Source organism: Heterodontus francisci, chromosome 19 (genome assembly GCF_036365525.1).
Source record: "Heterodontus francisci isolate sHetFra1 chromosome 19, sHetFra1.hap1, whole genome shotgun sequence".
NCBI classification, from domain to species: domain Eukaryota; kingdom Metazoa; phylum Chordata; class Chondrichthyes; order Heterodontiformes; family Heterodontidae; genus Heterodontus; species Heterodontus francisci.
In genome coordinates, this window is record NC_090389.1 from 19,055,160 (window position 1) to 19,081,879 (window position 26,720).

At 45.4% G+C, this 26,720-nt stretch overlaps 1 protein-coding gene across 3 annotated transcripts in view; it reads right to left on the minus strand.

Moving 5' to 3' along the window:
* srgap3 (SLIT-ROBO Rho GTPase activating protein 3) overlaps positions 1–26,006 on the minus strand; it is a 340,865-nt gene extending 314,859 nt beyond the window's left edge. Inside the window, exon 1 of one of the 3 annotated variants that reach the window (XM_068051424.1) lies at positions 25,165–26,006. In XM_068051424.1, the coding sequence (XP_067907525.1) occupies positions 25,165–25,231 (67 nt within the window). In that variant the 5' untranslated portion in view covers positions 25,232–26,006. The remainder of the gene's footprint in view (positions 1–25,164) is intronic. The other 2 variants (XM_068051426.1, XM_068051425.1) reach the window with 2 other exon arrangements.
* Between the last annotated feature and the right edge of the window lie 714 nt (positions 26,007–26,720).

The window sequence follows — 26,720 nt, forward strand, 5'->3', positions numbered from 1 at the left end:
CAAAACTCTGGTGAGACCGCACCTGGAGTATTGCGTGCAGTTCTGGTCACCGCATTATAGGAAGGATGTGGAAGCTTTGGAAAGGGTGCAGAGGAGATTTACTAGGATGTTGCCTGGTATGGAGGGAAGGTCTTACGAGGAAAGGCTGAGGGACTTGAGGTTGTTTTCGTTGGAGAGAAGGAGGAGGAGAGGTGACTTAATAGAGACATATAAGATAATCAGAGGGTTAGATAGGGTGGATAGTGAGAGTCTTTTTCCTCGGATGGTGATGGCAAACACGAGGGGACATACTTTAAATTGAGGGGTGATAGATATAGGACAAATGTTAGAGGTAGTTTCTTTACTCAAAGAGTAGTAGGGGCGTGGAACGCCCTGCCTGCAGCAGTAGTAGACTCGCCAACTTTAAGGGCATTTAAGTGGTCATTGGATAGACATATGGATGAAAATGGAATAGTGTAGGTCAGAAGGTTTCACAGGTCGGCGCAACATCGAGGGCCGAAGGGCCTGTACTGCGCTGTAATGTTCTAAAAAAACTGGAACAGCTTGGCTAGTTCCGGACAATAAGTCTTCAGCACTACAGCTGGGAGGCGGTCAGGGCCCATAGCCTTTGCTGTGTCTAGTGCCTTCAGCTGTTTCTTGATATCACGTAGAGTAAATTGTCATGGTGGGGACCTCAGGAGGAGGCTGGGATGGATCATCCACTCAGCACTTCTGACTGAAGATGGTTGCAAACAAATCAGCCTTGTTTTTTTGCACTGACATGCTGGGTTCCACCATCATTGAGGATGGGGATGTTAATGCAGTCTCCACCTCCTGTTAGTTGTTTAATTGTCCACCACCATTCACGATTGGATGTGGCTGGACTGCAGAGGTTAGATCTGATCCACTGGTTTTGGGATCATTTTGCTCTGTTTCTGCGTTTTAGCATGACTGCAGTTCTGTGTTGTAGCTTCACCAGGTTGACATCTCATTTTGAGGTATGCCTGTGCTGCTCCTGGCATGCCTTCCGACACACTTCATTGAACCAGGGTTGGTCCCCTGGCTTAATGGTAATAGTAGAGTGGGGGATATGCTGGGCCATGAGATTACAGATTGTGGTTGAATACAATTCTGATGCTGCTGATGGCCACAGCGCCTCATGGACGCCCAGTTTTGAGCTGCTAGTGTCACACAACATGATGGAGGGTGTCCTCATTTTGAAAACAGAACTTTGTCTCCACACAACAGTGTGGCGGTCACTACCACTAATACTGTCACAGACGGATGCATCTGTGACAGGTATATTGGTGAGAACGAGGTCAAGTAGGTTTTTGCCTCTTGTCAGTTCTCTCACCACCTGCCGCAATCTGATATGTCTTTCACGACTCAGCCAGCTTGGTCAGTCGTGATGCTACCAAACCACACTTGATGGGTGGTAATCAGCAGGAGGTTTCCTTGCCCATTTTTTACCTGATGCCACTAAACTGCATGGGGTCCAGAGTTAATGTTAAGAACTCCCAGGGCCACTCCCTCTTGACTGTATAACACTGTACCACCTCTTGTGGGTCTGTCCTGCTGGTGGGAAAGGACATACCCAGAGATGTTGATGGAGGAGTCTGGGACATTGGCTATAAGGGATGATTTGGTGAAAATGACTGTTAGGTTGTTGTTTGACTCATCTGTGGAACAGCTCTCCCAATTTTGGCACAAGTCCCCAGATACTGGGGAGGAGGGCTTTGCAGGGTGTGCCTTTGTCGATGCTGGGTGACCGGTCTGGTTTTATTCTTATTCAGTGTTTCTGTAGTGGTTTGATACAACTGAGTGGCTTGCTAGGCCATTTCAGAGGGCATTTAAGAGACAACCACCACATTGCTGCGATTCTGGAGTCAGATACAGGCCAGATCAGGTATGGACAGAAAATTTCCTTCCCTAAAGGACATTAGGTGAACCAAATGGGTTTTTACGACAATCTGATAGTTTAACAATTATTAACAAGACTAGCATTTTATTCCAGATTTTATTTAATTTTTAATTAATTCAATTTAAATTCCTCCAGCTGCCTTGGTGGATTTGACCTCCTGCCTATGGAGCATTAGTCCGGGCCTGTGGATTATTACTGCTACGTGTCCAAATACAGTAAACTTGCGGTTGGTTACAATGCAACGGTCGACGGTTTACTATGGAAGACGACTGTATGAAACTTCTTAAACAGTTATGTCTCTGAAAACATCCAAAGACCAAAGCGGGCACAGAATATAACAGCCTCTTCAAAGCTACAGTGTACATATTATAAAAGAATGGCTGCCTAGGGTGGTTATTGCATCAGCAGGCTAATTGAGGCCTTTGGATGATAGCACTTCCATTAGAAGCACAAAAAGCTTTTTTTTCTGCAGACATAGAACGTTGAGTGGTTTAGCTATGGCAACTCAAATTGGGCTGCGCTATCTGTAAAGTGAGCTCGAGTATACAGCATTCAGCTGAATCAGGACACTGCAATCTTTTATAAAGGCTCATCCAATAAGTGGCATCAGTTGAATTTACCACTGAGAGATTACTGTCTCAGCTCATCCATCTACCCGCAAGCATTTTGTCTCTGCCCTACAGGTAGAAGCCTGTTCAAAGCAGTTACGATTCACTCTCTCGGAGAGGCAGCAGGCCAGGCCACTGACTTCTTTCGATGTTTATAGGTCCACTCTGACAGATGTAGTTTCCAATCATTTTCAGTACCGACTTCTAAAGCTGACATGCGATTGCTCAGACAAGAGGAAGCTCAATGTGTTCAGACATATTGTTTGCCCAGAAACTCAGGATCGGTGCCAACACAATACAACCAGATATTACTCTGTAGCACAGTTGGGAGTTGCGTATCAAGAGAAACCATGGCACAGGCCAAGGCCATTCAGATCATCAAAGCCCACACCTTCTACAGCCTGTACAATCCTTGTACCCCAGCCAGTTAATTTCTTCAGGCAAAAATACTGCATCAATGCTCCCTGATTTCCGAAGGAAATCCAGTGGGAGTCACTGAATAGTGATCAGGAATGGGGGCATTGCCTGGGATTTTCCCTTCTCAAGGTCAATAATAGCACCCCTACTGCTGCCCCAGCTGAGATCAGCCACCTGGTGGTCTCCATGGCTCAGCAATGTAGCGGGCATTAACTTTAAACACTGAGCCATGGCCAGTCGATTCCATTTCTTCAAAAATCAGCAGACAAGACAGAATCTTGGAAGTACATCTTCTGCCTGAAGGACTCTCTTCCAACACACTCTTGAATTGGACTCAAAAAACTGTTATTGTAACAAGGTTTGCACACAGATGGTTGTTAACTGTATCTGTCAATATTTCTAACATCTGGAATGTGAATACTATTATTGTTCACTTCTGTCATTGGTGGAGTTTGGAAAAATTGTGATACAAAGATCAAGAATACTGGTTCCATCTTCTCAATGATGTGGATCTTGATGGTCCCTACCTTATTCAAAACTGAGTTTATTCAGCTTAGCAGAACTAACAGACAGAGTAGCTAGAAGCTCCTCTCCCCAAACTTCAGTGTGAAGAAGCCTCCTCCTATTGGGTTACAGTTCCATTGGCACTGGGCAACCTTCTTGACCTCACTTAAGTGGCCCTGCTTCATGAATGAGCCTGGACAATAAGAATAGTAAGTTAATCAAACTGTGGAGGGAGTCACAGCCAAGCCCTATCCTGTGCTCACCTGATAACCAGCAGGGGATGCTGGATAATGTTTTGACAAAAGGTCATCAACCTGAAACATTAACTCTGTTTCTTTCTCCACAGATGCTGCCTGACCTGCTGAGTATTTCCAGTTTTTATTTTATGCCGGATAGTGATCAAGGTTCCTGTGAGCTTTGATGTCACGGGTTACCAGTGTTTTGACCTGGAATATAGTCACTCAGGTCCTCAGAATATTGCAGCACCAACTTGGTACCAGCTTTTGAGTAACTGCTGAATTGGACCAAAAGCTACGGAATACTGAAGATCAATGCTCAATTCGTTCAATGCATCTTTATATTGTACACCACTGATCCTTGAAGTTGATATTCTTGAATGGGCCCCGGTGTAGTTAACTCTTCAATGCTCTCTGAAGTGACCTAGGAAGTCACATAGTTGTATTGAAGTGCGACAAAGTAGTGATTCAAGAAGAGCCACCACCATCTTCTCAAGCACAACTCAGGATGGGCAATAAATGGCAGCTTTGCCAATGATGCCCACATTCTGAGAACTAATAAAATATTTACATTGTAGGATAGATACTTGCAAAGGTTAAGGGATGAGTTGATAGAGATCGTCAAGATTATGAAATGTAATGATGAGGTAAATAGCAACACTTAGTTTCCACTGGTTGGCTAGACAGTAACAGCAGCTTGGTAAGTCTGCCCGACTGGAAGAGAAACAGCAGCAATAATTTGCAATTATATAGTGCCTTTAACATAGCAAAATGTCTCCACGTGCTTCACAGGGATGTTATCAAACAAAATTTGACAAGTCACACAAGGAGATATTTGGACAGGTGACCAAAGGCTTGGTCAAAGAGGGAGGATTTAGGAGTGTCTTAAAGGAGTGGGGGTGGGGGGGAAGATGTATAGAGGTTTAGGGGCTTGGCAGCTGAAGGCATGGTTGCCAATAGTGGGTCGATGAAAATCAGATATGCACATGATGCCAGAATTGGAGAAGCAGAGAGATTTTGGGAAGTTGTAGGACTGGGGGAGGTAACAGAGTTAGTGGGGGAAGGGAGGGATTTGAAAGCAAGGATGAGAATGTTAAAAATCAAGGTATCATCAGAACGGGAGCCAATGTCAGCAGCACAGGGTTGCTGGCTGAACAAGAGATGGTAACGAGAGGGCACAAATTCAAGATACGTTACCAAAAAAATTAAAACAGAGCATAGCAAAATAATTCTTCACCCAGAATGGTTAGAAAGTGAACTTCTTCTCCACAAACGGTCATAGAAGCAGAAGTCTGTACAATCTTTCAAAAAGGAATTCAATAGCTGCTTGAGAAAGAAGAATATTAAGAGGCCTTGGCAGCGAGCAGGACAGTGGGATTAGATGAAATAGCTCATGTGGAGAAAAACGCTGGCACAGCCTTAATGTGCAGAATGGTCTGTTTTATGCTGGAATATTCTTCAATTCGAGGATAGGTTTGCCAGCCCAGCAGGATTGCCCTGGAGTCTTCAGGAATGAATGATTAATCTCCATGATACAGAAAATTCACAGAGGCATTAAAAATGTATATTTTTCATTTTACATAAGAATAAAAGAAATAGGAGCAGGAGTAGGCCATACAGCCCATCGAGTCTGCTCCACCATTCAAGATAATCATGGCTGATCTTTGGCTTCAACTCCACTTTCCCACCCACTCCCCATATCCCTTGATTCCTTGAGACACCAAAAAGTCTGTCTATCTGAGCCTTAAATATATTCAATGATGGAGCATCCACAGACCTCTGGTATAGAGAATTCCAATTTTGTTTATTAGCTATAAAAGTAATGGAGAAGGATAAAATAAAGGCTATTTAATTGAGCGGGGAATTTGAAGGTTGGGGGGCTCAAATGGTGAAACATTCATGAATATGTCCAACCAGAGTTGTCAACTTGAGGTGAGGATCAGAGCATCAGTACCTAACACAAGACTACTCATATTTCTGACTGCAGATTGTTCCAGATCTTTAGGAACGTCCAGTCATCTTGGCCCAAAGGAAAATAGTTCCTATGGCTACCAATAGGTACTGTTTATGTTTCACCTCTCCCTCCACTGTGTCAGGTGGAAGGCACATTACTTTGCCTGAGATGTCGCCTCATTGATATACAGATTACAGGAACGTTAAGTGTAACATAACGGTCGCCACACTGCAGGCCACCATATCGGATTTTTGCGTACAAAAAGATCTGAGGAAAAATCAGTTCTGATAGCAGAAAAAAAGCAAAAAAGACTTGCATTTCTATAGCACCTTTCACGACCGAAGGACGTCCCAAAGTACTTTACAGCCAATAAAGTACTTTTGTAGTGTAGCCACTATTGTAATGTAGCAACTGGCACACAGCAAGCTCCCACAAATAGCAATGTGATAATGACCAGATAATCTGTACTTGAGAATTATGAGTGAATGAATTAGAGAAGACAATGTGATGAGTCTTGGTTTCAACACAGTGAGGATGCAGGGAGTAGGGGGGGAATGCAGGATGGTCTGTTTGGAGCTGCTGAGAAACCAGAGAGGATAGTTAAGAGTAGCACTAAGCCCAGTGATATCGATTGAAATTGATAGAGAGGAAAGTACTGCACTGGTGTGGCATTCACACTATCTGCACCAACCATCTTTCATCCTTGTGGTCTCTCTCTGAGTGGGACTGATGATTAAATGCTCATTTGTTTTTGAATAAGAGGCAATGGTAGTCTGGGAACACGGATAGGCACCGGGAATTTCCACTGGAGTTCTCCAGCAGGAGTGTGGTGGAAAATCAACCCCAACATCCACCCCCAAGCTCTTCCAAAGAAATGGGGTGAACGGCTAAAAATCACGCAACGGGCACGGGGAGATCCTCAGCAGAAATTCAAGGACCAGACTCTCTGTCACAGTCCACTGAGGGAGTGCTGCACTACTGGAGGGTCGATACGCACCTGCCCTCTCAGATCCCACGGCACTATTTCAAAGAAGAGCAGGGGAGTTATCCTTGGTGTGCTGGCCAATATTTATCCCTCAATCAACATCACAAAAACATAATAAAATATTATAATGGAAGCGTTGACTAATCATTGCAATTACTCACTTATAAGTTAGTTTAGAACAACTAGAATGACTCGAGGAACACATAGTGGAGAACTTTGAGAAGCACAGGTCAGTTAGTGACCTGTCCCTCTGGGGATTTCATTGGTTGTGGGAGTGATGCAAGGATCAAAGCAAGCAATGTGCTGAATATGGAAATAGGTAGTTTAGGGATAGGGAGGCTATAGGGGCTTTGAACCTCAACTTGGTGTACTGTTTGACAGGGATAATGCAGATGTGCTGGATCTAGCTCTGAACACCATGGAGGCCTGGCAACAAGGAGGATGGATTGGGATAAAGGGAATTCTTGGTGCTATGGGTTGGACAGAAGCCAAGCCAAAAGAAATTTGGTCTCAGAAACTTTGGAAAAGGGAAGGCAAGAAGGTCACAAAAAAAAGAGGAAAAAACAAAAATCAACCATGATTCCTGTTGGTAACTGATTGAAAGCGTGTGGATATTGGCTGAAGCCAAGTTCCAGTTCATTTGTGGTGGACTGGCTCTCGACACTCGCTGTCCAAGCCCACACCTGATGCGCTGTTTCCTTGGCTGAGATATCGGAGAGCAACCAGCACATGTGCAATCATGGTCCAGCAAGAGTTAAAAGGAAAGCAAGTGGATGGGGGTGGAGGGGTGAAAATAAGAATAGCTTCAGTGAGACACTTATTTTCCAGAATGCTTGGCAGATTTTTAATGTGAATGAACTGGTTGACCCCTGAGATTCTGTAGGTTGCTGCCTGAGTTGGCATTGTGGGATAGTCACTGTCCTTGTTACGGACTCCACGCTCCCAGTTTGGGAATTATACCTGCCCCAGTATAAGAGTAACCAGTTTGGGAGCAGGGTAGGGTTGCCAGTTCTCCAAGTTTGCCCTGGTGTTTCCAGGAATTGAAGTTTAATCTCTGGAACAGGGTAAAACCCAGGAAAAAAAAAATCGTTGAGGCATGAAAACAAAAATGATTTAAAAAAGAACTGAGCTTTTGATTATTAATTATAAAAATGTCAAACATGGGGAGAAAATATCTGTTCAACTGATGGTTAAGACTTGTCCAATCAGGTAATGAAGAGTTCATTTGTTTTCCAATTGCCATGGGAAGGCAGGGCACTACGTTGATGGATGTGCTAACTGACCAATGGCAGGCGTGGGGTGGGGGGGCAGTTAGTGGCAGGTCGTCAACTGATAAAACCCCCAGGAATACATTCAGGCAGAGTTGGTAACCCTAGAGTAGGGAGAAGAACTGGTGGAGGGTGATGCAGGGGCCTGGGAATTGGGGAGGAAAGGAGGATGTAGAATTCTTTAATATATTTTGCAGATAAAAAGCAGGAAAGCCTCAAGGCGCCTGGCATTTCACAGATAATCTGACGCATTGTGTCACACAGTCAACAAACAGAGCTGCCTGTCTGCAGCTGGCTGAGAGAACCCAGGCTGTGCCTGTATAGAAATGAGCAGAGAGTCGGTCAGGGTTAACCCCAAACTCTTCCCCAGGTCGACTAAATCTCACCAGTTTTAAAGTGCAATCAGGTTCTAACTGGGAAAATGAAGGATGGGGGAGGGGGTTCAGCAACAAAGGTCTCAGCAGTTGAATGCTTTAAAAATCAGCCAAAGATTGAGCTGAACTTTGAGTTAGTTACAATTTGAAGGTTTATGGCAGTCACAGTGCAATGCCCTGGTTAGAGTGGAGACACTGTACAGTTTGTTCACAGAAATCCCACCAATTCTTTCCATGTGGTAGATATTAAGATTAAACGTAGCTCGAATGTTTTTTTTTTAAATTTGCTTTGAGGTGGTTCTCTGGACCTGGGGAATAGTTCGGGGTTAACCCCGACTGACTCTCTGCTTATTTCTGCACAGGCACAAGTCACGTCATGGAAAACATCAACACTAAGTACCTCACTTCTGAGGGCTGACTTACGGTCAAGGTGAGGGATCTTACCATTTCAGACACGCAGTGTTGACATTGAACACTCCCAGGTCAGGCACAGCACGGGTTAGATACAGAGTAAAGCTCCCTTTACACTGTCCCATCAAACACTCCCAGAGCCTGCTGCAGGCTGGTACATGTGCCCTGGATTTCAATTCTTATTGAGTGACTTGGACTCATTCTCCTGCACTCACTCACTGACAACTCACCACCTCACATTTACTCACCCTCATTCACTCACTGTGTAACACAGCTCTTACACATGTCCCTTTACCCACATATACTCTCACTCTATTTCTCACTCTGTCGGTCTGTCTGCTGTGATGAGCACCCCACTCCCCCCCCCACCCCCCATAGAGGAATAGTTTACTGACACTGTCACCCATGCAGAATGGTGCCCTATTCTCAAGCAGCTGTCATGCAAGTACATAATGTGGCGGACACAAACTCTGTGCTGAGAAAATGCAATAGGCCACAGACATGCTGAGCTCCTGTGCCGAGAGGGGTGAGTCCAAGCGCACAAATTGTATTGGGCACAACGATGCCTCTCATGGCTCAAGGACCAGCATATTAAATCTCTGGGGAGGAAGGGTGACCTGCCAAGAGAAGGAGGAACAAACAGCTATCCCAAAGAACTATCAGGAGAGCCTGAACAGGCTAGGTCTATTTTCTTTAGAAAAGAGAAGGCTGAGGGGTGACCTAATAGAGATCTTTGAAATTATGAAGGGGTTTGATAGGGTAAACATCAAGAAGATGTTTTAACGTGGGAAGTCCAAAACTAGGGACTCTAAATCAAAGAGTCACTAATTAATCCAATAGTGAATTCAGGAGAAAACTCTTTACCTTGAGTGTGCTTAGAATATGGAACTTGCTACCACATGGAGTAGTTGCGGTGACTAGTATAGATACGTTTGAAGAAAAACTCGATAAACACTTGGAGGATCTGCTGATAAGGTTTGATGAATTAGGGTGGGAGGAGTATCATGTGGGAGAATCTAGAACTAGGGGTCACTGTTTAAAAATAAAGGTATCGCACATTTAAGACAGAGATGAGGAGACATTTTTTCGTTCAGAGGGTCGTGAGTCTTTGGAACTCTCTTCCTCAAAAGGCAGTGGAAGCAGAGTCTTTGAATATTTTTAAGGCAGAGGTAGATAGATTCTTGATAAATAAGGGGGTGAAAGGTTATCAGGGGTAGGTGGGAATGAGGAGTTGAGGTTACAATCAGATCAGCCATGATCTTGTTGAATGGTAGACCAGGCTCGAGGGGCCAAGTGGCCTACTCCTAATTCGTATGTTCATATGTATAAATAAACCGACCACTCCCTGGTGTGCAGCAAGGTTAGACTCAGACCAAAGAAGTTGCATCATTCCAAGCAGAAGGGCCACCCGCGCATCAACACGAGCAGAATTTCTCACCCACAGCTGTTACAAAAATTTCTAAATTCACTTGTAACAGCCCTTCAAAACACTCCCACAGGGGATGCTGAGACCAAGTGGGCCCACATCAGAGACGCCATCTATGAGTCAGCTTTGACCACCTACGGCAAAAGTGCGAAGAGAAATGCAGACTGGTTTCAATCTCATAATGAAGAGCTGGAACCTGTCATAGCCGCTAAGCGCATTGCACTTTTGAACTACAAGAAAGCCCCCAGCGATTTAACATCCGCAGCACTTAAAGCAGCCAGAAGTACTGCACAAAGAACAGCTAGGCGTTGCGCAAACGACTACTGGCAACACCTATGCAGTCATATTCAGCTGGCCTCAGACACCGGAAACATCAGAGGAATGTATGATGGCATGAAGAGAGCTCTTGGGCCAACCATCAAGAAGATCACCCCCCTCAAATCTAAATCGGGGGACATAATCACTGACCAACGCAAACAGATGGACCGCTGGGTTGAGCACTACCTAGAACTGTACTCCAGGGAGAATGCTGTCACTGAGACTGCCCTCAATGCAGCCCAGCCTCTACCAGTCATGGATGAGCTGGACATACAGCCAACCAAATCGGAACTCAGTGATGCCATTGATTCCCTAGCCAGCGGAAAAGCCCCTGGGAAGGACAGCATTACCCCTGAAATAATCAAGAGTGCCAAGCCTGCTATACTCTCAGCACTACATGAACTGCTATGCCTGTGCTGGGACGAGGGAGCAGTACCCCAGGACATGCGCGATGCCAACATCATCACCCTCTATAAAAACAAAGGTGACCGCGGTGACTGCAACAACTACCGTGGAATCTCCCTGCTCAGCATAGTGGGGAAAGTCTTTGCTCGAGTCGCTCTGAACAGGCTCCAGAAGCTGGCCGAGCGCGTCTACCCTGAGGCACAGTGTGGCTTTCGTGCAGAGAGATCGACTATTGACATGCTGTTCTCCCTTCGTCAGATACAGGAGAAATGCCGTGAACAACAGATGCCCCTCTACATTGCTTTCATTGATCTCACCAAAGCCTTTGACCTCGTCAGCAGACGTGGTCTCTTCAGACTACTAGAAAAGATCGGATGTCCACCAAAGCTACTAAGTATCATCACCTCATTCCATGACAATATGAAAGGCACAATTCAACATGGTGGCTCCTCATCAGAGCCCTTTCCTATCCTGAGTGGTGTGAAACAGGGCTGTGTTCTCGCACCCACACTTTTTGGGATTTTCTTCTCCCTGCTGCTTTCACATGCGTTCAAATCCTCTGAAGAAGGAATTTTCCTCCACACAAGATCAGGGGGCAGGTTGTTCAACCTTGCCCGTCTAAGAGCGAAGTCCAAAGTACGGAAAGTCCTCATCAGAGAACTCCTCTTTGCTGACGATGCTGCTTTAACATCTCACACTGAAGAGTGCCTGCAGAGTCTCATCGACAGGTTTGCGTCTGCCTGCAATGAATTTGGCCTAACCATCAGCCTCAAGAAAACGAACATCATGGGGCAGGATGTCAGAAATGCTCCATCCATCAATATTGGCGACCACGCTCTGGAAGTGGTTCAAGAGTTCACCTACCTAGGCTCAACTATCACCAGTAACCTGTCTCTAGATGCAGAAATCAACAAGCGCATGGGTAAGGCTTCCACTGCTATGTTCAGACTGGCCAAGAGAGTGTGGGAAAATGGCGCACTGACACGGAACACAAAAGTCCGAGTGTATCAGGCCTGTGTCCTCAGTACCTTGCTCTACGGCAGCGAGGCCTGGACAACGTATGCCAGCCAAGAGCGACGTCTCAATTCATTCCATCTTCGCTGCCTTCGGAGAATACTTGGCATCAGGTGGCAGGACTATATCTCCAACACAGAAGTCCTTGAAGCGGCCAACATCCCCAGCTTATACACACTACTGAGTCAGCGGCGCTTGAGATGGCTTGGCCATGTGAGCCGCATGGAAGATGGCAGGATCCCCAAAGACACATTGTACAGCGAGCTCGCCACTGGTATCAGACCCACCGGCCGTCCATGTCTCCGTTATAAAGACGTCTGCAAACGCGACATGAAATCGTGTGACATTGATCACAAGTCGTGGGAGTCAGTTGCCAGCATTCGCCAGAGCTGGCGGGCAGCCATAAAGACAGGGCTAAATTGTGGCGAGTCGAAGAGACTTAGTAGTTGGCAGGAAAAAAGACAGAGGCGCAAGGGGAGAGCCAACTGTGCAACAGCCCCAACAAACAAATTTCTCTGCAGCACCTGTGGAAGAGCCTGTCACTCCAGAATTGGCCTTTATAGCCACTCCAGGCGCTGCTTCACAAACCACTGACCACCTCCAGGCGCGTATCCATTGTCTCTCGAGATAAGGAGGCCCAAAAGATATGTATAAATATTGACATAGATCTGCTGAGCTGAATGGCCTGTTTCTGTACTGTAGACTTGGTGGAAGTTTATGAAAAGACTACAATGATATGTCATACCAGGGTCTCAACATTCCTGCCAGGCATAAACAGCAAATTGATTGAAGTTTCCAGACAGCCTGGGGCAGGGAGAGGGAATTACCTGGCTGTTGATGGCCAGTTACGAAGTGTTATGTAACTCTGTACTATTTCTAAACCTTTAGCATCATTTCCAGCACCAAAATTCTGCAGGAAATCCTTTTATCAGATTTTCTTTAGACTTGGTGAACTACAGTCCGGAGGGATTGAAAATCCATTGTCAGAAATTTACTTTGGTTGAGCTCAGACAGAATTATTTTCAGCCCTTTTTGAGAGGTTTCTCCCTGCCCCCCCCCGCCCCCCCAAAGAGCTAACAAGTCACTCAGACCACAATGTTTCCGGTTTCGACATGAAGTGAGGTTGGGACAATATCAGTTCAGTTCAATGCCCGTGAAACCACAGCACGAGACTCTGCCCCTAATTCAGCACTGACATGCTGTTTCCCTCAAGGGACACAGGATTGCTGGTGCAGAAATAATAAACTGTCATATTGGTGCAGGAAGAGGCGGTCTTCTCAAGTCGTCAGTTAAATACATTCTTAGGGTATAATAGAGAGTGCATCTAATCTGTGCTCTACCTGCCCTGGGACAGTGTAGAAGGAGCGTTACTCTGTATCTAACCCTGTCCTGTACCTGTCCTGAGAGTGTTTGATAGGGGCAGTGTGGAGGGAGCTTTATTCTATATCTAACCTATGCTGTACATGCCCTGGGAGTGTGTAATGGGGACAGTGTAGAGGGAGTTTTACTTTGTATCTAACCCATGCTGTACTGGTCTCAGAATATTTGATGCATCCAATGGAAGTTTCAGCTTCATTGGATGTAAAAAAAATGAAAGAATTTCATTCTCTACTTTAACATCCTTGACTGAAGTCACCCCAAGTAGGATCTCTGCTCATGGTACTCATGACCTAAGAGCATCCACTACAACCTGCATCTGCCAAAAACTCAAATCTCACTTCACAGAATATGGAAGATTCAAAACAGTAAACTCCATGCAGTAGCTGGAGACTGCATTAAATATCTGTTGTGAAATTCAGTAATTGGATAACCTACTTGGACCGTGAGCAATCTCAGCACCATCTGAATTCAGACTCCAGGGATCCAGTCAGCCAGCTAATAGCCAAAAAACAACATTCCTTGATACCATTGTAGCGAATGCTCCTCTGAACTGTGCTCTCCCGTTCCTTTCAGGCAGCAACTCAAAACTCTTCTCCTCGCTTGTGTTGAAATCAAGATTCATTGTACTATCTCCTCTAAAATGCACCTCCACAACTTCCTTTGCGCTTTCCTTTCTCAAATAATACAGCACAGGCCTCACCACCAACGCCTCAACACCTCCCACCCCACCACCAAAATTTCCACAGAGCTCTACCCCTGCTCTCCGCCAACTCTCCTGCCAGGTCTTCACTGGCAAAGTTATGTGGCAGAACAGGAACAGGTCTGGGGAAATCCCAGCCCTTTGGCTCTGTGTACCATTCGATGGTGGATTGATGCACAAAATTCAAGATAATTCTCCAGCGCAGTACTGAAAGAATGTTAGACTATTGAAGCGGCCGTCGCTTGGGCAAAATGTTAGCTTGGTGCCTCCATCTGCCTGTTCAGGTGGCAATCTTCTAAGCAGAGCAGGGGTTGCACCTAATGCCCTGAACACCAAGCCTCCCTCAGCCAGTACCATCACAAGCAGATTAACTCTTTTTTTTCCATTTATGTTTGTGGGATCTTGCTATGTGCAACAATGCTGCTGTGTTTGCCTTCACAAGCAGAGTCACTGCACTTCAAAGTGTGTAAAGTACTCCAAGGCATAAAGCATGGTGTCAGCTGTGGTTCAGTTGGTAGTACTCTTAACTAAGTGAGAAGGTTGTGGGTTCAAGTCCTATTCCAAAGACCTGAGCACAAAATCTAGGCTATTACTCCAGTTCAGTGCTGAGGGAGTGCTGCATTATCTAAGGTGCTATCTTTCAGATGAGATGTTAAACTAAGCCCTAATATGCCTTCTCAGGTGGATGTGAAAGATCCTCTGGTGCTATTTTGAAGAAGGGATTCCCTGGCCAATATTTATCCCTCAACCAACACCATTAAAACAAATATCTGGTCACTTACCTCATTGCTGTATGTGGGAGCTTGCTGTGCAGAAATTGAGTGCTGTGTTTCCTACATTGCAACAGTGACTTCACTTCAAAAGTAATTAATTGGCTGTAAAGCACTTTTGACATTGTAAAAGGCACTATATAAATACAAGTTCCTTTTTTCTTTTCTTTATATAAATGCATGTCTTCCTTAACCTTTCTCTTGCAATTATCTGGTTTTTAAACTCAGCTTTGTTGTCTGTTAGACATCCTCTGATTTGCCCTGTCTTTTCACTAACACTTTTCAACAACGTATATCTTTTGTGATCTTGTCCTTCACCCTAGGGTTCTCAAAGCAGGAAGAAATATTTCCATGATGACTTTATTTGGAGATGCACTAAAATCAGAAAAGTACAGATGTTGGAAGTCTGAAATAAAACAATAGATCATGCTGGAAAGACTCAGCAAGTATTTCAGCAACTGTGGACAGACAGACAGACAATTTTATGTTTCAGGCCAGGACCCTTCAACATCCCAATGTCTTACCATGATAAAGACACTATATAAATGCAAGTTGTTGTTTTTATTACTCGGTTCTTACAAAGGATCCACACCTGAAGCATTAACTTGTCTGTTCTCTCCACAGATGCTCAGTGTCTTATCTAGAGGTGAAGTTTTGCACACAAAGTATTTTTCATTTAGAATCACTTGCTGTCTGGAAATGGTAACTTATTTTCACGACACAAGATCTTCATAGGACAAACTAACAAGCCAGTTCCGGTCGATCAGGAATAAAGCTCATCTTTTGAGCACAAGTCACCTTGTAACTGTAGAAGAACTGACACGTTAATTACACCAATACTAACTTACTTATTGTAACTGTACAATGGCTCAGAAATGAAAGCACTACCAATGAAACAAACTGACAGATTAATAGCTTATTAAATACATCAATAAAGTTGTGTAACTGTATACTGTCTTAATTATTAAATACATCAATACTGTAGCTCAGTGATAGCACTCTCCTCTCTGAGGCAGAAGGTTGTGGGTTCAAACCCCACTTCAGAAGTCTGGCTGACACTTCAGAGCAATGTTGAAGGGGTACTACACTGTTGGAGGTGTTGCCTTTCAGGTAAGACTTTAAGCTGGGTAACCATCTGTCCTCTCATGTGGGTGTAAAAGATTCTATGGCACTATTCAAAGAAGATCAAGGGAGCTGACACCTAAAACAGCTGATCTGGTCATTTATTTCATTGCAAATTGGCTGCCGCATTTCCTACATTATGCATTTCAAAAAGCTGTAAAGCGCTTTGGGATGTCCTAAGGTTATGAAAAGTGCTACATAAATGCAAGTTATTTCCTCCTTACTTTCCATTTCCAAGTTGGGCTAATGACCACTACATTTTTTAGTGATCCTCACAACAGTTAGCTTCCACAGATATTGCTGCAGTAAGAACCTTCTGTGAACAATATCCAAAATAATAGGTGTCACAGCAAGCCATAAATCCTTAATGGTGGGTTATGCACAGAAAATAGTATGGGATACCATCAAATACACCAGGTTTTTTTTAAGAACCAACAATGGAGAAATCAACAAGCGCATGGGTAAGGCTTCCACTGCTATGTCCAGACTGGCCAAGAGAGTGTGGGAAAATGGCGCACTGACACGGAACACAAAAGTTAATGGAGAAAACCATGCTGACTGACAGTCTGACTCAGGCTAAGCTATTAAATCAGATTTTTTGTATCACTTAAAATGATATCGAAGCAATGAGATAAATTAGCAGTTGAGCAACATATCTTAACTTTAACCAAAATGTTAAACTGTTTGCGGAGATAAACTTATGAAATTGCACATTGATCTGACTTTTGATGAAGTAAAACAGGATTTTTCAGCCTAATTGAGTTTCTTTTTGCAGTTTCCAAGTCAACTTCTCCAATTGAGATAAAGAATTAGTGATGAGACATCATAATTATTCCCAGGTACATTTAGCTTTATGCCACTAAACTGTCAAAATCAAAATCAGAATAATGACACAATGGTAAAAAAAAATGATCTTACACAGTAACAATACCGAGCACCAATGATACCAACAAATGCTAATTTTTTTTTAGTTTTTCATGTGATGTGGGGATCACTGGCAAGACCAGCATTGTTGCCCATCCCTAATTTGACCTTGAACTGAGTGGCTTGCTAGGCTATTTCAAAAGGCAGTTAAAAGTCAACCACATTGTTGTGGGTCAGGAGTCGCACACAGGCCAGACCAGGTAAGGACGGCAGATTTCCTTCCCCAAAAGGACATTAGTGAACCTGATGAGTTTTGAAGATATTTCTGTGGCGCCATTACTTAGACTATCTTTCCATTCCAGACTTTTTAAAATTAATTAATTGAAGTTAAATTCTACCAGCTGACATGGTGGGATTTAAACCTGTGAACCCAGGCACTAGCCTGGACCTCTAGATACTTGTCCAGTGACATTACCACGACACCACTGTCTTCCTACAGTGTACAGCTGCTCACTGTAGAAACATGACGTCTCCTTTTGTGATTGCTTACCAGATCCAATAATCTGGCCTGCTTTCTCACAGGGAATCTGGTGTTATTCTCAGCTCATGGGCTTCAGACACATTTTATCACCAGCCAGTTAAGAAAAATCATTCGCCTAATTCAGAAAGTACAATTAAATGAAGAGATTTTAGCAATGCAAACTTTTAACTCGATAGAGGGTGAACTGGATTATATCACACCATACTGTGCCTCAACTATTAAATACACCGATAACACCCGCCTTATTGTAAGCGTACATAGAATGTACAATACAGAAATAGGCCATTTGGTCTAACTGGTCCACACCAGTGATCCTGGTTTGTGAACCTCTTCCCACTCCTCTTCATTTAACCCTATCAGCATATCCTTCTGTTCCTTTCTTTCTCTCATGTATTTATCTTGCTTCTGCTTAAATGCATCTATGCTATTCACCTCAACTACTCTTTGAGGTAGCATGTTCCACTTTCTAACCACTGAATTACAATTGGACTTATTGCTGACTATCTTATATTTAGACCTCTTGTTTTGATTTCTCCAACAAGTGAAAACATCTTCTCTACACCTATCCTATCAAATCCTTTCATAATCTTAAAGACCGGTCCCAGGTAACCCTTCAGTCTTATCTTTTCTGGAGAAAAAAGCTCAAGTCTATTTAATCATTCCTGATAGGTGTAACCTCTCAGTTTTGGTATCATCTTTTTATGTATTTTTTTGCACTCTCCTCTACATGCTTTATAATATGGAGATCAGACTATACAAGTTTAACAATTTCTGCTCTTAAATTTTATTTCTTTAGAAATGAACCCCAGTGGGTTTTTGGTTTTTCATATGGCCTTATTAACCAATTTTGCTACTTTGTGATTTTTGTATTTCTACCCCTAGATGCTTCTCTATCCCATTTAGACTCTTTTCTTCCTACCAAAATGTACCACCTCACACTTAGCTATTGAAATTCATTTGACCATTCTGCAAGTTTATTAAAATAACGTCTTGTATTTTGTTGCAGTCTTCCTCAGTATTAACTTTTTATTTATTCATTCATGGGATGTGGGCGTCGCTGGCCAGGCCAGCATTTATTGCCCATCCCTAATTGCCCTTGAGAAGGTGGTGGTGAGCTGCCTTCTTGAACCACTGCAGTCCATGTGGGATAGGTACACCCACAGTGCTGTTAGGAAGGGAGTTCCAGGATTTTGACCCAGCGACAGTGAAGGAACGGCGATATAGTTCCAAGTCAGGATGGTGTGTGACTTGGAGGGGAACTTGCAGGTGGTGGTGTTCCCATGTATTTGTTGCCCTTGTCCTTCTAGTTGGTAGAGATCGTGGGCTTGGAAGGTGCTGTCTAAGGAGCCTTGGTGCATTGCTGCAGTGCATCTTGTAGATGGTACACACTGCTGCCACTGTGCATTGGTGGTGGAGGGAGTGAATGTTTGTAGATGGGGTGCCAATCAAGCGGGCTGCTTTGTCCTGGATGGTGTCGAGCTTCTTGAGTGTTGTTGGAGCTGCACCCATCCAGGCAAGTGGAGAGTATTCTATCACACGCCTGACTTATGCCTTGTAGATGGTGGACAGACTTTGGGGAGTCAAGAGGTGAGTTACTCGCCTCAGGATTCCTAGCCTCTGATCTGCTCTTGTAGTATTTATATGGCTACTCCAGTTCAGTTTCTGGTCAATGGTAGGCCCTAGGATGTTGATAGTGGGGGATTCAGCGATGGTAATGCCGTTGAATGTCAAGGGGAGATGGTTAGATTCTCTCTTGTTGGAGATGGTCATTGCCTGGCACTTGTGTGGCACGAATGTTACTTGCCACTTATCAGCCCGAGCCTGGATATTGAGCAGGTCTTGCTGCATTTCTACACGGACTGCTTCAGTATCTTAGGAGTCACGAATGGTGCTGAACATTGTGCAATCATCAGCGAACATCCCCACTTCTGACCTTATGATTGAAGGAAGGTCATTGACGAAGCAGCTGAAGATGGTTGGGCCCAGGACACTACCCTGAGGAACACCTGCAGTGATGTCCTGGAGCTCAGATGATTGACCTCCAACAACCACAACCATCTTCCTTTGTGCTAGGTATGACTCCAGCCAGCGGAGGGTTTTCCCTGATTCCCATTGACCTCAGTTTTGCTAGGGCTCCTTGATGCCATACTCGGTCAAATGCTGCCTTGATGTCAAGGGCAGTCACTCTCACCTCACCTCTTGAGTTCAGCTCTTTTGTTCATGTTTGAACCAAGGCTGTAATGAGGTCAGGCGCTGAGTGGCCCTGGCGGAACCCAAACTAAGCGTCACTGAGCAGGATATTGCTAAGCAAGTGTCGCTTGATGGCACTGTTGATGACACCTTCCATCACTTTACTGATGATTGAGAGTTGGCTGATGGGGCGGCAATTGGCCGGGTTGGACTTGTCCTGCTTTTTGTGTGCAGGACATACCTGGGCAATTTTCCACATTGCAGGGTAGATGCCAGTGTTGTAGCTGTACTGGAACAGCTTGGTGAGGGGCGTGGCAAGTTCTGGAGCACAGGTCTTCAGTACTATTGCCGGAATATTGTCAGGGCCCATAGCTTTTGCAGTATCCAGTGCCTTCAGTCGTTTCTTGATATCACGCGGAATGAATCGAATTGGCTGAAGACTGGCATCTATGATGCTGGGGACTTCAGGAGGAGGCCAAGATGGATCATCAACTCGGCACTTCTGGCTGAAGATTATTGCAAATGCTTCAGGCTTATCTTTTGCACTGATGTGCTGGGCTCCCCCATCATTGAGGATGGGGATATTTGTGGAGCCACCTCCTTCAGTTAGTTGTTTAATTGTCCACCACCATTCACTGCTGGATGTGGCAGGACTGCAGAGCTTAGATCTGATCCGTTGGTCATGAGATCACTTAGCTCAGTCTATCGCATGCTTCTTACGCAGTTTGGCATGCAGGTAGTCCTGGGTTGTAGCTTCACCAGGTTGACACCTTTTTTTGAGGTATGCCTGGTGCTGCTTCTGGTATGCCCTCCTGCACTCTTCATTGAACCAGGGTTGTTCTCCGGGCTTGATGGTCATGGTAGAGTGGGGGATATGCCGGGCCATGAGGTTACAGATTGTGGTTGAGTACAATTCTGCTGCTGCTGATGGCCCACAGCGCCTCTTGGATGCCCAGTTTTGTATTGCTAGATCTGTTCGAAATCGATCCCATTTAGCACGGTGGTAGTGCCACACAACATGATGGACGGTATCCTCAATGTGAAGGCGGGACTTGGTCTCCACAAGGACTGTGCGGTGGTCACTCCTACCAATACTGTCATGGACAGAAGCATCTGCGGCAGGCAGGTTGGTGAGGACAAGGTCAAGTATGTTTTTCCCTCGTGTTGGTTCCCCCACCACCTGCCGTAGACCCAGTCTAGCAGCTATGTCCTTTAGGACTTGGCCAGCTCGGTCAGTAGTGGTGCCACCGAGCCACTCTTGGTGATGGACATTGAAGTCCCCCATCCAGAGTACATTTTGTGCCCTTGCCACCCTCAGTGCTTCCTCCAAGTGGTGTTCAACATGGAGGAGTACTGACTCATCAGCTGAGGGTGGGCGGTAGGTGGTAATCAGTAGGAGGTTACCTTGCCCATGTTTGACCTGATGCCATGAGACTTCATGGGGTCCGGAGTCGATATTGAGGACTCCCAGGGCAACTCCCTCCCTACTGTATACCACTGTACCACCACCTCTGGTGGGACAGGACATACCCGGGGATGGTGATGGCAGCGTCTGGGACATTGTCTGTAAGGTATGATTCCGTGAGTATGACTATGTCAGGCTGTTGTTTGACATAGTCTGTGGGACAGCTCTCCCAACTTTGGCACAAGCTCCCAGATGTTAGTAAGGAGGACTTTGCTGGGTCGACAGGGCTGGGTTTGCCGTTGTCGTTTCCAATGCCTTGGTTGATGCCGGGTGGTCCGTCCGGTTTCATTCCTTTTTATTGACTTTGTAGCGGTTAGGTACAACTGAGTGGCTTGCTAGGCCATTTCAGAGGGCATGTAAGAGTTCACCACATTGCTGTGGGTCTGGAGTCACATGTAGGCCAGACCAGGTAAGGACAGCAGATTTCCTTCCCTGAAGGACATTAGTGAACCAGACAATGGTTTCACGGCCATCATTAGATTAGCTTTTTAATTCCAGATTTATTAATTAAATTGAAATTCCACCTTCTGCTGTGGTGGGATTCGAACCCATGTCCCCAGAGAAATACCCTGGGTCTCTGGGTTACTAGTCCAGTGATAATACCACTACGCCACCGCCTACTTACTATACCCCCAATGTGGTATTGTCTGCAAATCTTGAAATTGTACTTCCGATTCCTGAGTCCAAATCTTTTCGGTAAATGTTGAACAGCTGTGGTTCCCATCACCAATCCTTGTGGAATACCACTTCCCACCTTTTGCCAGTCTGAGTAGCCTCCCATAACTCCTACTCTCTTTTCAGTTTTGTAGTCAGCTTGCTATCTATTCTGTTACTTGTCCCAACTCCACAAGCTCTTACCTTAATCATGAGTCTACTATGCAGTACCTTATTCAAAGTCTTTTGAAAATCCAAATATATTGCATCTACTACATTAACCTTGTCTACTCTTTGTTACTTCTTCAAAGAATTCAGTAAGGCTGGTCAAACACTGAAATCCCTTTTGAAATCTATGCTGATTACGCAAAGATTTAATAGAAAAACAGCTAGAAACCAAAAACATAATAAACAGTAAAGATTCCATTACCTTTCCTCCAGGGACATTAAGCTAAGTGAGCTGTCGCTCCCTGGACTTGTTTTATCTCCTTTTTATATGTAGGAATCATAGCTGTTCACCAGTCCTCTAGCACTACTCCCTTTTCTAATAAATGAATGTTTATATTATATATGCAACAGTGTCTCTGCGATCTCTCCCTTCACTTTTAATACCTGTCGATGGAATCCATCTAGTCTATGGCTTTTACCTCTAAGTATTACTTTATCAATTATCTCCTCCATTTCTATCTTAAGTATATTTATATATTTTGGATCACATCTTCCAACAACAATAACTTGTTAACTTGTATTTATATAGCATTTAATGTAATAAAACATCTCAAGGGGTTTCACAGAGCCATTATGAAACTAAATATGGCATCGAACCATAAAAGGAGATATTAGGGCAGGTGACGGAAAGCTTGGTCAAAGAGGTAGATTTTAAGGAGCCTCTTGAAGGAGTAGATAGAGGTAGAGAGGTGGAAAGGTTTAGGGAGGGAAATGCCAGAGTTTAGGGCCTAGGCAGCTGAAGGCACAGCCACCAATGGTGGAGTAATTAAAATCAGGGATACTCTCAAGAGGCCGGAATTAGATGAACACAGATATCTCGGAGGGATGTGTGAGGCTGGAGAAGATTACAGAGATGGGGAGGGGTGAGGCCATGGAGGGATTTAAAAACAAGGATTAGAATTTTTTTTTAAAATCAAGGTATTGCTTGACCAGGAGCCAATGTAGGTCAGTGAGCACAGGAGTGATGGGTGAATAGGACTGGTTGCGAGTTAAGACATGGGCAGCAGAGTTTTGGATGGTCTCAAGTTTACGGAGTGTTAAACATAGGAAACCAGCCAGGAGTGCATTAGAATAGTCAAGTCTCGAGGTAACAAAGGCGTGGATGAGGGTTTCAGTAGATGAGCTGAGCCAGGGGCGAAGTCACAGAGGTGGAAATAAGTGATGCTGTAAAAATGTTGGTAGCTCATTTTGGGGTCATACATAAACACCAATCTACTCATTTGAATTTCTGGCATTAAATTGGGCGCTCAGAGAGAAGACATACTGTGTGGGTGCTGTACTGAACCATACGAGCTCAGATGGCCCAGGTTCTGTCCTGCTCTTTGTGAGTTAACTGAATCACCCTGAGGTGGGAATTAAGTTGTTGCAACTGGCTTCAGTGCTTCAGTTGGGGGTTGAGGGAGCCTTAGAGCAAAAAAATAATTCAGAGTGCCTGCTCAATATCCAGAGAACGCTGCTAAAAAGTATGTTTGTGTTTACACTGAGTAAGGATAGGATGGGCTCAGCTGTGATGCCTTCCAGAACTGATATTTACAGTCTAGGTGCCCGCGGGAAGAATGGCCATTTGGATGGATCAGGTGGAAGTCACGGAACTGAACCCTAACAAGCTTCAGCACCTCCAGGAGCGGGGGGGGGGGGGGGGGGAAAGGGGGGGGGGGGGTGAATGAGGAAAGAAGTAAAGAAATGCATCTGGGCAGATGAATCACAAGGTGGGATGGCACCATCTCTAATTGTAACCATGGATCCCACAATTCAAGGTTTCAACAACAAACCAGCCTGTTAATTCTCTGCCAAGAACTACATTGCACTATGTGGGCCATAAAACAACCACAGCCTTTGAAATATATGAAATCTACAGCTCCCATTCTCAGCACTTCTGTTGTGTCTGACACCGGCCCACCATCTCTCCTCTGGCCGCTAGCCATCTCTTGCAGTGTCTTGGGACCGGGGACCTGAAAGTTCTGGGAGCCCCAGGTGCAGTGGGTTACCAGTGAAAAAGGGAAAGCCATTCCCCCACTCAATCAGCATTAATTCCCAATGTAAATCATCCATTCTGGAGACAGAGGGAGAGAGAGAGAGAGAGCGCGACAACAGCATTAGACAGCAGCCCCTCCTTCTCCTCTCAGGGTCCTGCTCTCCTTTATACATCAGCAGGAATTGCTAACGCTAGCTTATGCAGACCCCGAAAACTCTCACTCTATTACCCCTGCGCTCTGTACTCTTCCCCATCACGTTTGTGCAAAACACACAGACATCAAATCTGCTGGGTTAAGTAAAGTAGGGGTTTCGTTCCCAACCACAAGACCGGGAGAAAGCTGCAGCCAGAAGCAATTTAAGTAACTTTAAAACCACGTAGCTCATGGAGTGGTGACCTGGTTGGTTTAAAACACAGTTAATGGGTTTAAAAACACAGCTTAGAAAACCACTGTTATAAAGGGAAAGTGGGGGGGTGGGGGGGGACTACAACACACCACAAGCTTACTGGAATGCATCGTTATTTCACTGTCAGGGAAAGCGCAGTCGGACAGCACAGAAACACTTTAAGGAATGGGTTCGTATTCTACACAGGGTACTTAGCGAGGAGGGAGGGGATGTACAGATTTCTGCCCTCCCCTCAACTCCTCACCAAGTAAAACAGAAAGCCGAGAGTGGCAGACTGTCTAGAAGAGGCGGCTGGAGCTGAATAATGTGGGATCTACACCATAGTAACCGACACCCAGTATGGAGAGTGAAACTGACCCGAGAGTTGGATCAATTTCAGGATTGGAGTTGGACATTACTGCAGACAGGGGAAGCTCTCAGCCCGTCCTGTACCCTGCACTGGGAGGGAGAACACTTTCAATGAGGGGCTGGGGGCTGAGACTGTTTTTAAACCCCAGAGGGAGGGTCTTGTATCTGTTTCCACCCCCATCTCCATCAACCCTTAATTAAATAAATCCAGTTCTGGGATAATTGTGATTTTTTTTTCTTTTAAAAGGGGAAACTCTCGCAGTCGATGTTGAAGAGCAAGAGGTCCAGTTTGATTACAAAAGCTACTTTTTAAAATAGAGGAAGGGCTGCATCGAACTGAAGGACTCGGGAAAACGGGAGACAGAGAGGATGGGGAACACTGATCAAAGCACCTACAATATGACAGTAGAAGCTTGCCTGATTGTCAGCGCAATTCATTGCCGAGCTGAGGTGGCTTACCATCGCTGACAGCAATCCCCAGCTCTCTTACACACTGCAATGCAGTTCTGAAATAGCAGCCCCCCCCCCCCCCCCCCCCCCACCTTTAAAAAAAATCCAAACCGATATGCCACTGTCCCAGCAACTGCTGCGTCCAATTAACCAGGAGGGAAAAGGCAGCCGATTCCCAGGCTCACAATCTGCAAATATGCTCAGCTCATTGCCATTTCACTGTGCTAATAACAAATACTTAGGAACTGACCTTTGACTTGGGTCTCATATTCTGTTGTGATCTCTTTGTCCTTTTTGAATTTGCCTTGAGATGACATCCTGGCCGCTGGGTCCAGCTGTAAAGACAAGCTCAGCTTCTCCTGTTCTTCACCCGGCTGATCCCTCTTACTGGTTATGTGTTGTGTGTGAGAGAGAGAGAGAGATCCGGGCGCTGTCTCTAAGCCACACTCCGTGTCAGTTTCACGCTTTGAAATTGATCAAAAAAAATAAACCACCTCCCTTCTTCTCCCCCTCTACAGCCCGCCTAGTTGGAAGAGGGAGCAGAGATACACAAACACAATTCACTGGCGTTCCGTTCCTCAATTCACCATATTATTAACTCAGGTTCAGTAGGTTAATGCTGGCTGCTTCGTCCTATTTTGCAAAGCGAACCTTCGAGTCCAACCTTCGCAGAAATCTGGGCAGCGACTCCAATCTGCGGCGTGGGGGGAAAACAGTTTGAGTAGAGCAGGAGCAGGTCCTTACTGTCTGGCTTTCTGTCCTGCTCCTCTGCAATCCCTCATCCTGCTTCACTCTCCGCTCAGTGACCGAGCTTTCACACAGCAAGTTAATCTGTTGGAAAGAACCAAACTGCATTTGAGGGAGAGAGGGAAAAAAAGATGTCTGAATCTGGAGTGTTTCTTTACTGCAGGCAGAGAGAGTAACGTCAAGCGCTCCTCCCACCCCTGTTAAAGCCCTGGGGAGGGGAGGATATTGTATCCTGCAGGACACGCGCTGAATTACACGGGTACTGTACCTTTATATAACAATGTGACCTGATCCCGAATCTTACACTGGCTGCTCCCATATTTTCTCGTTTATTTCATAAAATCCTATCCCAATTTCCCCACCCCTCCTCCTCCTGATTCTCGTTGGGCCTCAGTCTTATGGGTAAGTCTGCCCATGCGCCTGGTCACCCGAGATTCAAGAGAATTGGGGGGGGGGGGGGGGGGGGGAGGAGGGGGATGATGGGGGGGATGGGGAGATGATGGTGGGGATGATGGTGGGGATGGGGATGATGGGGGAGGGGGAATGGGGATGATGAGGGGGGATGCGGATGATGGAGGGGATGATGTGGGGGGGAGGGGGATGATGGGGGGAAGGGGAGGGGGATGATGGGAGGGATGGGGGAGGGGGATGATAGGGGTAGAGGGATGATGTGGGGGGGGAAGGGGATGATGGGGAGGGGAGGGGGATGATGGGGGGAGGGGAGGGGGATGATGGAGGAAGGGGATGATGGGGGAGGGGAGGGGGATGATGGGGGAGGGGAATGATGGGGGGAGGGAGATGATGGGGAGGGGTATGATGGGGGGAGGGGGATGATGGGGGGAGGGGGAGGGGGATGATTTGGGGGGGAGGGGGATGATGGGGGGAAGGGGAATGATGGGGGGAGGGGGATGATGGGGGGGAGGGGGATGATGGGTAAGTACTCCGATTGTCAGGATGTGACTAGTGATGTCCTGCAGGGATCTGTGTTGGGGCCTCAATTATTCACATTATTCATTAACGACTTGGATGATGGTATAGTAAGTAATATATCCAAATTTG